This window comes from Sciurus vulgaris (genome assembly GCF_902686455.1).
Source record: "Sciurus vulgaris genome assembly, chromosome: 3".
Lineage (NCBI taxonomy): Eukaryota > Metazoa > Chordata > Mammalia > Rodentia > Sciuridae > Sciurus > Sciurus vulgaris.
Window position 1 is genome coordinate 6,271,270 of NC_136463.1, and position 12,837 is coordinate 6,284,106.

General features: G+C 48.5%; 1 protein-coding gene across 2 annotated transcripts; it reads right to left on the reverse strand.

Moving 5' to 3' along the window:
- Positions 1-1,201: 1,201 nt before the first annotated feature.
- On the reverse strand, positions 1,202-8,198 carry MRPL58 (mitochondrial ribosomal protein L58). 2 transcript variants are annotated; one of them, XM_079133043.1, is made up of 6 exons: positions 7,976-8,198; positions 5,357-5,393; positions 2,903-2,962; positions 2,285-2,367; positions 2,023-2,192; positions 1,202-1,764 (listed from the first exon to the last, which is right to left on the reverse strand). In XM_079133043.1, exons 1-6 carry the CDS (start codon positions 8,159-8,161, stop codon positions 1,680-1,682), a joined length of 621 nt encoding a protein of 206 aa, XP_078989169.1. In that variant the 5' UTR covers positions 8,162-8,198; the 3' UTR covers positions 1,202-1,679. The 2 variants fall into 2 exon arrangements, with proteins under 2 accessions (XP_078989169.1, XP_078989170.1); XM_079133044.1 differs by having other exon boundaries at positions 8,063-8,195.
- Positions 8,199-12,837: the final 4,639 nt, after the last annotated feature.

Here is a 12,837-nt window from a genome sequence, read left to right on the forward strand (position 1 = left end):
CTCACAGTGCCTGGCAGTGAGTACGTGTTGAATCGCTGAATGAATACACGCATGTCGTATATCCTGCCTACAGGGCTCGGCCCCTTCCTGGGCTCTCAGTCCTGTCTTCCATACCTTCTGTATTTTGCCAGTCACTTATGAATGACTTTCCCCCCTGGTTTGGACTTATGAGGTCCCTGCTCAAGTGTGTATACTACTACAGTTCATTATCTTGCACTTGGAGCATCATGATCTGGTATTTGTCAAATGAGAGAACTACATGAAAATAATGCAGAGCATGGGGCTGGGGTTGTGGCTGTGGTGGAGCGCTTGCCTAGCATGTATGAGGCACTGGGTTCCATTCTCAGCACCATATGTAAAAAAATGAATATGATAAAGGTCCATCAACAACTAAAAAAAAAAAAAAAATGCAGAGAATCTGAAGAACTTCATAAATACCAGAATAATCTACCATTATACTAGCCTGGGTGCAGTCCCACAGGACTTTCCAACTCCAGTTCATTCTTCCTTCCTCTAAAGCTCACTGCCCAATATACACCCAATGTACACACAATATTCACTTGAATTCTCAGTGGCTCCCTATTACCTAATGTTTCATGAAATCTAAACCCTACCATGGTCAGGAGTGGTGGTGCGCACCTGTAATCCCAGCAACCCAGGAGGCTGAGGCAGGAAGATCTTAAGTTTGAGACCAGCCTGGGCAACCTGGTGAAATCCTGTCTCAAAAAAAGGCTGGGACGATGGAGATGTAGCTCCCTATAAAATGCCCCTGGTTCAATCCCGAGTACTGCAAAAACAAATAGATGAATTAACTCTTTGAGTTCCAGGCTCCTAAATAGAGCCTCTGCCTCTCCAGATGGACCTCCCACAAGCCCCCTTCAGGAATCTGCCATTCAGTACCACTGGTTTCCTTGCCACTTCCTGCACCCCAGCCTCTCTGTCTCCTGTATTTACATTTTTCCTTTTAAATGGCATGTTTTACAACCTTTCTACTGTTTGAAATCCTACGCCATTTTCAAGGCTTAGCTTAAATGCCCTCCTGCCTACTTGTGTGCTCCTTGATGGAAGACCCAGAACCCTCTGTCCCCTGCAACGTGCTGCGACCCATCAGCACTGAGGCAGTAACTGTGGGGTATATTTCAACTGAGAGAAAGGGTTAGTGTCCTGTCCTGAAGAATTCTGAGTGACAGGTGAGGCCCACTGAGCTTAAGAAGTTTATTGCAAGCTGGGCATGGTGACACACGCCTGTGATCCCATCAGCTTGGGAGGCTGAGGCGGGAGGATTGTGAATTCAAAGCCAGCCTCAGCAACTTAGTGAGGCCCTAAGCAATGCACCAAGATCCTGTCTCTAATAAAATACAAAAAGGGGCTGTGGATGTGGCTCAGTGGTTAAGTGCCCCTTGGTTCAATTCCCAGTACCTCCCTGCCGCCAAAAAAAAAGAAGTTTATTGCAGCTAATAACACATTCAGTGGGTAACTATGGTTTAACAACATGGTGATGGTTTATGAAGACTTGCAACTAGTGCCTGAAGCCCTCATTCCAAATGAATATTCTCTTAACGGTTCCAATGTTACAGACAGCATTAACTGCAAAAACAAAAACAAAATATCCTCATTGTGTTACGGGTCTCTCAGCTGCAGCTGCCCGATGCCCTGGGGAGTGGATGCACCGGGTGATTTCAGTCCATATCTACCCTCCGGCTTGTCTTTATGGCAGAGTTTATTCTCTTTTGTCTCAGCCTTTCCCGATTCATGTTTTCTATCCTGAAAACAAAAAGATCACAATGAGACCCAGAAGCCCCATCAGTGCCTTTCAGAGTGGTGGTGGCAGTGGGAAGCTGAGCAGGAAGCAGGACAGCCAGATCGTCAGGCGCCAGAGGCATACCCCATCCAGAGTCCTCACCCCTCCTGCAGGCTCCTCATGCCTGCACGGGCTCTTGAACTTTATCCTGCCTTCTTTCTTACCGGTGCAGACCTTGCCCACATGAATCAGTTTACACAACCTTGGGCATCTTCTGGTACCTGATTCTCTGAAGCTGAGCATCTTCTTTGGATGGCTCCTTGGGCATCTGGCTGGCCTCTGCGATCATATCTCGAATTTTCTGCAGGCAATCTGCCAGATTACGGAACTGGTAGCGGCTGCTTTCGGAGGTGAGTATCAACTCTCCTGCCCTGTTGATCTTATTTTTATGCTGCAAGAACAAAAGGAAAAAGTGGAGTTCTGCAGAATTAAAGTTTAGAGGCCCCTAAGGAATTTGCAGGGAAACAACAGGAGGGTGGTTACCCTGAGCGCAATCTTCTGCCTCACAGGCTCCGCGATCCAGTCAGCTGTGGCCAAATGGAACCTGACTTCAGCCTTGGAATTCACTGTGGATGAAAGAAGGGAGCACCAGTCACTGAGACGTGGGAAGGTGAGGCACCCAGGGGACCAGTGACCATCTTGAAGCTAAGGGAGGCCAGATAACCAGCCACACACGTGCTGGCCTCCATCAAAGTTGGCTATGGAATGAGCCCACAAAGGCAGTGAGGCGCTTCAGGACAAAAAAACTTCTGGTAACTAAACGTGCAGTGCTTCTCTCCCAGTTTTACTGGCTTCTATAGAGAAAGGGGGAAGGGATTGCACGAGAATGAAGGAAACCTGTTCTTGGAGCTGGCTGCCAGCGCACACCGTGAGTTCTTTGTTTAGCCTCACAAGCCGATCCTAGTCCTAGCAAGCCACAGCTGAGAGCCTGAGAATCAGACCACACTCAAAAGGATAAAGAGGATTATTATAAGCTGGTGGCAATGAAGCTTTTGCTGAAGAATCCCTTTATTCCACATGAAATGTAAGAACAGAGTTCCCTCCTCAAGCCCCTCTCCCAGCCAAGTTTTAAAGCAAAAGAACACACTAAGGTGGCTATACCTTTGTTCACGTTCTGCCCACCGGGACCACTACTCCGACTGTAAGATATTGTCAAGCGATCTATAAAATGAAAGAGGCACACCTGAATGCCAATGTGTGATCAACATAACTGTCCCTGTTATACATCTCAATCACACACAACACACACACAAATGTAGCATTCAGCCCAGTAAAGAGTATTTACAGATGTCAAAACTGAAATCAAGGACAAGTCCTTCCTCCAGGTCACAGAGACGGCAGAGGAAATAAAGTTATGACTGGGGGCTGAAGAGAGAGCTCAGTTGGTAGAGTGCTTGCGTCACAAGCACAAGGCCCTGGGTTCAATCCCCAGCATCGAAAAAAAAAAAAAAAAAAGACTGGTTCTGGGCTGTCCTCTTCTGGTCTAGCACATTCTACCAGATCCCTCTGCCCTACCGATTTGCTGTTTGTTTTAAAGTAAGAACTCTTTTAAAAGTTCAAACTAACAGACAATTTCAAGAATCTCAAGAATCTCAAAGTGTGGTGGACAGGAATCCCCACGGACTGTAAGTGCCCAGAAGGCAGGTCTGTGTCTGGTTGGCGGTGTGTTCCCAGGGCCTAGATCATGGTCAGTGTTAAAACGTTTGCTGGGTGAATGAGGTCTTGGTCTGGCAATGGCAGCCCTCACTTTGAATGCTTGCTCAGCCACTGTGTGATCTTGGCAAAATACCACTGCTTCTCTGGGTTTCAGTTTGCTTATTTTTAGTCTGTAAAGCAAGGTTTTCTCCCTTCCACTTTTATAATTAATGAAAAGCAGCCTGGTAGTAGCTAGGTAGGGAAGGCATGGTGGTGGAAAAATGTCAGAAGACAGAGGGGGCCGGCCAGAGGTTTGGTAGTGAAGCTCTGTGGTGCCAGTGGGGCGGGAGCACTGCCAGGTGGGCGGTGATGCCACATCTCAGAACTGCTTCTGAGCTGCCTTCCTCTTTGGGAAAAATAAAAATCCTTGTTCTGATCAGGTAACAAATGGTCAAGGGAATGATTCCACCATGCGGCCCTGCAACCTAGCATGCAAACACACCAGCCACATGGGCCAGGGTGAGAGCAGCTGAGTCTGCCTTTGCAGGAACAGAATGGGGTGAGGTCCTCCCAGAACAAGAGATTCTGGGAGGCCGGGAAGGAGTTGCTCAAGGCCACTGCCCACTGGGTCGCTGCCTATCTCCCTGGGAAGGCTGCATAGGACACTTCTCTGCACCTCCAGTTCTGTTGAGAAATGTGGCTTTCCGCCCCCTCCTCCACGCACTCTCTCCAGGGCTGAGCTGTGAGCTGTGAGCTGTAAACCACTCCACTCCTCGGCTCCTCAGCCACAGGTGTCCTAGTCCTGTGTTGCAGGCTCTGGCCTCTCTGCTTTGGGGGCTGCTGGAGCAAGGGCTGCAGGGACCTGGCACCTTTGGCTATTCTCTCTTTCACTGTCTGTGAAGTCATAACTTCTCTGACTATAAGGGCTCGCTGCTTCTTGCAAGGCCATGCTGGTTAGGCCTTGCCTACACGTGACAGGTACAGAATTCTAAAGTTATGCAAATGCCTTACATGGAGCAGTCGCCCATGAGTGTTCCCCAGCTACCAAAGTTTCCTTTTCTCTCTGTTCCTCAAAGCAGTCATTATTTCCAGGGTTTTTTGCTTGTTTAGTTTTGGTGGTGCAGGGGTTTGAACCCAGGGCCTCAAGCAAGTGCTCTACTACTGAGCCACATCCCTGACTGTGATCCAGGTTTTTGAGATCACACACACACACACACACACACACACACACACACACACGTGTTCAGGTAGGCAGATGCAAATACACAAATGTAAATTTCATGTATATAAGTGAAAGACAATGGACTGATTTTAAGCTCTCCTGCACCTTCCAATTTCCAGAATGATCAATTCACCTACTGTGAAAATTGTTCCACATCATGAGCTCCGCGCCCTGTGGCAACTGGGTGGTACACGAGAGGCCGCACTGTCGCTCATAAGCTATTTGAAACAAAGCTGCAGATTCCACTTTTACACACCCAGAATTTATTTATTTATTTTTAATAAACTGAAATTGGGCTGGTAAGAGTGGTAAGAGCTAGAAGAAATATGTGAGGGGTAGGAAATGTCTTTTTTTTTTTTTTTTTTTGTGGTGCTGGGGGTCAAGCCTGGGGCCTCACACAGGCTAGGCCAGCACTTGACCACTAAGCTATACCACCAGCCTGAAATGACTGGTTCGGTGTTTTTGGGGGCGGGTTGGAAGCAGTATTGGCGATTAAACCCAGGGCCTCACACATGTTAGGCAGGCACTGAATTACATTCCCCAGTCCTTTTAATTTTGTTTAATTTCAAGTTACGTTTTCAAAATAATAAAAGGCCTGAACTTGCAATCCTCCTGCCTCAGCCTCCCAAGTAGCTGGGATTATAGTCATGAGTTACTGTGCCTGGCTTAAACCGACTGGACAAAACAAAAGCACTTACCTAATGGTATGTCACTGCTGGCTTGCTTTGCATCATCCTGTAATGTAATGTACACAGGTCAAGTGGTTATCACCTGCTGGGTGACTCCTAATGATGCACAGCAACAAAAGAAATGATGGAAAGTCACAATGCAAAGGTAATATGTCACTATTTTCATGTCCCCAGCAAAATCATCATATCAAAGTGACAGAAAAAGTATCCCCCAGTCTCCAGAGGTGCTACCTCAGAAACACTCCTGTAGGAAAACAGAGCTGATATCTCTAGCCATTCCTGGAGCTAGTGCCTGAGACAGTGCTGGCGCCATCAGGTCTGGCTCCTGCAGTGTGCAAAGGAAGCCACAGCATGCATGCTTCAGGGAGACTTTCAAAGCAACACCCTCTGCCAACCCAGAGCAACAACCTTGGTGGGCCACTCTGATCTCCATGAGACTCACATGTAAGGAGACCTACCTTGAACAGGCCCTGGAACAGCTGCCCTGAGATTCATGTCAAACTGAACTACTCACCCCAGGCCTTCTCACCCCTCTGTCCTGGAGCTCTTTCTCTGGGAGCAACACCCTTCAGCCTTCAATCTTTGGATCTACAAGGCTCAGCACAAACACCACCAGCTCTGAGGTTTTTCTGGTCCTCCAAAGCCAAAAGTATCCTTACCTGCACCCCCTCTGGCTGCCTTCATTCCTTTTATCTTAGAATTATTTGGAGGTGAAATCCTCAGCCTGCATGCCTCTCCCCAGCCCTGAAGACTATGGACCACACCCCTTTCCCTGAAGCTTGCTCCCTTTCTCCTGAGTTACCCTCTCCAGGTTTTCCTCTAGCCTCTCTGAGCCTCTTTCTCACTCTCCTTTGCTAGGTTTTTGCAACCTTTAAACATTGATATGACCCTGAAACCTCTCCTCTTTCTTCATCATCTGTGCTGATGGAAATCTCATCTGTGTTGCTCATTTCCAACTTTCTGGCTCAAACATCTCTTTGCTTAACTCCAGTCCCATGACCCAGTGACTACTCTAATGCCTAATGGATCCCTCAAACCTCAGGCCTCCTCACAGGGGACTTCCCTCCAACAATCTGAAGTAGCCGGCTGGGGAGATAGCTCAGGTGGTAGAATGCTCGCCTCGCAATCTGAAGTAGTCCAGAATTTTTTCTACTATAGCACACTGGTCAATTCATTTTTTGTCTTCTGACATTTTCCCTATTTGTTAACTATCTACTGCTTTAATAGAACACAGGCTTCACAAAGCAGGGATCCTATCTATCATGGCTGTACCTGCTATACTTGAAACAGTAAATACATGATAAACTTTGTTGAATGAACAAATGAATGTTCTTGCCACTCTCTCATCTTAATAGCAAGTCAATCCACTGCTCCAGGCTTTAGACTTCAGTTTTACTTATTCTCACTTTTCATATCCAATTCACTAGCAAAGCCTATGGCTTTCCTTTCAAAATATATCTAGGATCTGACTGATGCTCAAGATTCCTATTGCTTCCACCCTGCTTATCCTCTTGTTTGTATCACTGTCATCTCCTAACTTGCCTCCCTCTCTTGATATCTTCCAGTCTACTCTCTGTAAGGCTCAATAAGTGATTCAAGTAAAATTGTGGTGCATCATTCCAATCTTCTGCCTCAAACCCTCCAACAGGTCTCCATTACATTCAGAGGAAAGATGAGGCCAAAGCTCTATACACAGGTCTTTTCTCTCCTCCCACCCATTTCTCTCCTCTTTAGCTTTACCTCCTCTGACTGCCCTGTTTGGCTGCACCTATCCAACACACTACTGCCTTAAGATGGTTGCGCTTACTGTTCCCTCTGTCTGGGATGTTTGCCTCCCCAGTATTCGCATGGCTCATTGTCTTGTTTCTTCTAGGTCTTTACCTGAATATCACCTCTTCACTGACATCTTCCCGGATCATCCTATTTAAAACTGTAACCCTACCCTCCACCTCTAGTATTCCTTCTTCCTTTTGGGCTTTATTTTCTCCAGAGTACCAACTCATAATTCTATATATATTTTTTTGCTGGACTCCCTCCAGTAGACTATAAACACCACAGCATTAGGATTTTTGTTTTGTTCACTACTCTGCCTGGCCTAGCACAGTGCAGTACAGCCCCTTCTCTGTAAGTTTGTTGAATGAATGAATGAAACTGCATTATCTTGCAGTCCTGTAAGTGCTAGCTCAACAGAATTGGGTGGGTTCCATTGCTCTGGTCCGATCCAGTGCCTGCACGCAATGGGCTAAATAAACGCATCCCGAAGGAACGAACCCGAAGCCTTGTTTTCTCAGACGCGCTAGGGTTACTAGAGGCAATCGGCCATGTAACGTTCTAAATTGGACTTGCCAAAGTCCGTCTTTACTCTCCATTTTGGAGGGCCAGAAGGCCCATATTTCCCTTGGGACAAGAATCGGGGCCTAAGGTCCGGAAAACAAACGCGGAAAAGCTGGTGATCTTGAAAGAAGGGGGTATAGCTCGCTATCCCTGAGGCCGTGCGGCACACTCGGCGGCACTACACCTCTGCAGTCCCAGGCCCAGGTTACTCGGCCAACCAATGGGGTCCCGGCTTCCTGACGTCACTCAGCTGCGGGAGGAAACGCCCCTTCCGTCCAGCCCTTCCCGGCTCACCGGGACCCTCCAGGCGGTGTCCGCGCCCTTGGACGCGGGGTAGAGCTTGTCCAGGCTGTAGATGCTCTGGAACTCGGTCCCGTCTACCTGCTTGTGCAGAGTCCGGCACGGGAAGCGCGCGGGTGGCGGGAGCAGCCATGCTCCAGTTCGGCCCAGGACCCAGCGCAGGGACCAGGCGGCCGCCATGTTCCGCCTTGGTCAGCTTCCGGCGTGCGCGCTCTCCCAGCAGTCCGCAAGCTCGCGCTGCTCTTCCGACTTCGGTTCCGCGCGGCCCATAGGACCGCCCCCAGGACCGCCCCCTAGAGGCTGCGAACTGTGCTCTTGGCTACGCTTCTGGGGAGGCCTGGTTGACTGACACTAGCAGACGTCGTCCCAAGGGAGCCTCCCAGCATTTTAAAAAAAAACAGGATTCGCGTCCCCCAGAAACCACTTGTCTTCCTTTTTGAGTCCGTACCTTGAGCTGTCTCAACGCCCAAATCAAACACATCAGTGAAGCCTCCCTGCACCGCCTGGATTATCTCCCATCCCTTTATTCTACTCTTCCTTTTCGTTTTTTTTTTTTTTTTTTTTTTTTTTAATCACCCACTCTTATTTTTCTAATTTAACTGCCTGTCTCGCAACCAGAAGGTAGGCTCCAGGAGGGCGCAGACTCCCTGCTGTATTCCTAGCACCCAGAACATGGCTCAGAGGGGACACTCCACCCATGTCGATCAAGTGAATCCTGCGGGAATGTTTTTGAAATTGAGTACAGGTAGAGCTGAGTTTTAGGTCTTGAGGTCTTTCCACAAAGCAGCCAATAAGTAATCCTCCCTGAGCATGCGTGTGAAAGTCGTGCTGGCTTGTACCCAGCTGCTGGGCAGGAGTGGGAGGCAGGTCACAGGAACGAATGTTCCCAAAGTGTACTGGTCCACTCCCTCCAACTTTACGAAGCATAATGGTGTTTTTTTTTTTTTTTTTTTTTTTTTCCCCAGCTAGGAGATAAGAGGAGTGGATAGGAGTAGGGAGAGATGGCAGGCCAAGCAGAGTCCTATTAAGACAGGACTTGGAAACTCACAGATTCTAATTCTGAAACAGGTTGGAAGTAGAGCCAGCAGTATTTGAAAACAGCTTATTTAAGTGACCTAGCAGAGAGCCAGTGTGTAAAGGAAAACAGAGCTCAGTAAATGTAATTATTAGTAGTACTTGTGGTTGTTTCTTAATGAAGAGTTCTATTTTTAGCAAAAAGCATAATTGCCTAGAAAAAATATGCCTCTGGAATATTTTAAATATCTCCTGGGGGTGTTGATCATTGAAACAGGACTGTCATCTAATCAAGCCTGTACCAACTCACATCATCAGAATAAATCATTTTCCAAGCCCTGGGTTTGTGTACTCGAACTAGGAAGTTTGGCAGTTGACTACTCCTCTTGTGCACTAGGCTGGAAGGAGAGTCTCCTGGGTCCCTCCCTGTCTGACTTAGTCCCAAGACCCCAGAGGGAACAGAAATGTCTCCATGGTAACTAGAATAAGCCGCTTGGGGGAGCAAAGCCAGACACTCAGGTCTAGGGCAGAGGATTATGAGTAATAAAGTTGGAGCTGTTTCATGACAGCCTTTACTCTCAGGCTGGACTCCAGCCTCTACCTGACTCAGAGCCATAGGAAAAGGAAACTGCAGGTTTCCACAGCCCCAAATGAACACAGCCTGCTCAGGCCATCTGGTGGCCTGGATTCTAGAAGTGAGGGGAGAGGAAAGAATTAGACAAGCTGCCCTGGGGGTTGGGGGTTGGGGCAGCTGGCAAGCTCCTGTCACCTGCTGCCATGGGGAACCATCCAGAATGGGGCCCCTTTGGGGAAAATGGGCCAAGATCAAGGTAGAAGAATGATGATAGGTAGAAAAGAGACCAACAGAAAAGGGGGAAAACAAAACAGCTAGGTGTGGTTGCACATGCCTGTAATCCCAGCTACTGGGGAGGCTGAGGCAGGAGGATAAGGCGGTTTGAAGCCAGCCTTGGCAATTTAGTGAGACCATGTCTCAAAATTTTAAAGACTGGTGGTATAGCTCAGTGGTAGAGTGCCCTTAGGTTCAATCCGTAGTACCTCAAGAAAAAAGAAAAAGAAACTAACTTTAAGGAACTCCATGAACAACCTCACCTTTACTCTCCAGGCCCATTTTCCTCTAGACCTGAATTCCTAAAGGGCCCCTGGATTTTAAGAGTATACATCACTTGCTTACACATTTTCTTTAGATGAAATAAAGCCAAGGGAGAAATAATGTTAGAGACCTATGGTATGGGTACATTTTGATTGTTATCTATTAACTAGATAATGTCAACCTAGAGATCCTGACCATAACCTACTTGTGCTCCATGATTAAGAGAATTAAGCTCACCAGACATATCTCTTCTGTTTACTATTTCCTTTAAAAAAAAAAAAAATTCTGCTGGGCGCAGTGGCACACACCTGTAATCCCAGTGACTTGGGAGGCTGAGGCACAAGGATCACAAGTTCAAGGCCAGCCTCAACAACTTAGTGAGATCCTGTCTCATAGTGAAAAACAAAAAGGGCTGGGGATGAATCTCAGTGGTAAAGTGCCCCAGGGTTCAACCCCCAGTACCAAAAAAGGTGCTGTCTTACTCTTGAGATAACCCACACTCTGTCCCTTCGAGTGTGTTTTCCTTGCTTTCCTGAATAAATTTGTGATTGTGCTTTTTCCCAGTGCATCCTGAAATTCTTTTCTGCAAAGTGTATCAAAAGCCTGTAGGGGCCAGGTTGAGGCCTCCTCTCTTCTCGGCAGTCATTAGATTCCTATTTGGTGACAGGAGGGACCACCCATTCCTCTGGAAAGGCAGTGCTGAAAGCTGAGGCCAGTGTTCTCCTCCCCCTCCTTGGTCCTCTATAGGTTGAGATGATGCTCCAGGAAGTGGGCATTCAGATGGGACAGAGGAAAAAGTTCCCTCACGGAGCTACTCCTGGCAGCTGAGGAACTTGCAGATACCAGTCCTGCCTCGTGGCCTGTGAGTTGGGGTATACTCTCATGCAGGGGTCCACAGGATCTTCCTTCCTTCTTCGGAGTGCCCTGGGTCACATGGTCTCAGATCTCATCATTATGTGAACCCAGGGGACATGCAGCGAGGCATGATGAGATCCGTCAGGCCTGAGTTGGATTATTTCTGTGTGACCTTGAATAGCTAACTTAACCTCTAAGCCTGCACATCCTCATCAGTAAATTAGAGACTTAATAGCTGCTCATAAAGTTCTTGATGGTATTGAACGTAAGTAAAGCGCTTAATACAGCGCCTGCCCCAAAGCCAGTATGTAACAAATTAGCTGCTACTCAGGGATGCTGAGTGCCCATGGCAGGCAGAGACCTGATGACTTAGCTTTTTTCCTCTGCAACCTGGGGTAGGAAATCCAGTTGCAACTAGACCCTTTTTTTTCTTCCCTGAGGGGATGGACAGCACAGAGCATGCTTCCTGCATGAGTGAGTGGGCAGAACTGCCATCACCGCTTGCCTCCCTGGTCTCTGAAAACAGTCAGGGTTTGCAGGCAGGGTTGAGGCCGGTCTGGCTGGCTGATTTCCTCACTACAGTGGTTCCGTGGGTTCGGGCTGGCAGTGGGAAGATCGCCAGTTCAGGGAAGCGGAGAGGTCGAGACGCCTGGGAGGCAGTGCAGGCCCCCAAGTGGTGGTGAGAAGCGGGGAAAGGACAGGCTAAAAGCCTAGGAGAGAAGGTAGCTGGATACAGGCCTCGCACAGCTTCCTTTACTTCCCACACATTCTGTGTGTAAGCTATAGTGTTCTCTTCATGTCCCTGGAGACGGGTGACAACAGAATGGGAAATCCTACAGTCCTTTGCTCATGTAAACCACCAATCTGTGACCCAGCTCGGGGCTCCCTATACCATATCTTCCTCCCTCCTTTAGGACAGTGGGAAAAGGCCTGCTTTATCTGGGGCCCCCACTGGTCCTGTGTCTACTCCCAAGGAAGACTTTGGAAGCTTTTCCACAGATGCAGGTCGTGGGCCTCAGAGCTGAATTTTTCTCTTTTGACAATGGCGAGAGTGGAGAAGACTGCAAGAAAACGAACTCCAAAACTTCTAGTACATTTTCCTCTCCAATTCTGGAGCCACCTGGGCCATAAACGGGAATGGATTGCAGAAGGGATGGCAGAATCCACAGGGCAGGGAGCAACCCACCCATCTCAGGGGTACACGGAGGGCTGGGTGGCCTACACAGCATGAGGTGACAGCAGATCTTCCAAGGTGCTCCTTTGCCCCAGACCCGTGGGTGTGTTTCCAGGCCTCAGATATCTGAGTTTGGGCAGCAGTTCTCAAGTTGTAGGAGGTCATTGCCAGACTTGGAGAGGGCAGCGTGGGCATGGGAAATTCTAAAAGGGACACGTGCTATCACTTTGCATTGAGGAGGGGGCAAACCCCAGACTGGCTACGCCTACCACAGGAGGCACCGTGGGTAATATCTTGGTGAGGGTGAGCCCCTGGATGCCAGGCTCACCCGTCTACTGTCCTCTCCTCTCCAAAACATGGTGAAGAGATAGGTCTCTGGGAAGAGCTGGAAGCTCTGAGGTTATTTCTAGGTACATGGAAGAGAGGTGAGTGCTTGGTAGGTTTGGAAATACCTGGAGACAGACCTCTTGTCATTCTTGAGACTGTCCTCGATCCCCAGTGGCTCTCTCAGGGATGGTCTGCCCCCTCCTCTTTCATGGTCCCTTGCCGCTCCACCTTCACCCCGCTCCACCTTCGCCCCGGGTTCCTTTGCTTTTCCTCTCTGTCATTCGACCTCCATGCAGTGGCCCAGGAAAGCCTGTAGAACTACAGCCGACACTGGTAGAACCTTGTGATCACTAATGAGGCGTGAGCCTCCCTTCC

Excerpts from the sequence above, each read along its gene's own strand:
- MRPL58 (XM_079133043.1), bottom strand. The coding sequence starts at position 8,161 with ATGGCGGCCGCCTGGTCCCTGCGCTGGGTCCTGGGCCGAACTGGAGCA. Across the intron at positions 5,394-7,975 it reads ACACCGCCTGGAGGGTCCCG|GATGATGCAAAGCAAGCCAG; the intron begins GTGAGCCGGGAA and ends ATTACATTACAG. Across the intron at positions 2,193-2,284 it reads GGCAGAAGATTGCGCTCAGG|CATAAAAATAAGATCAACAG; the intron begins GTAACCACCCTC and ends TTGTTCTTGCAG.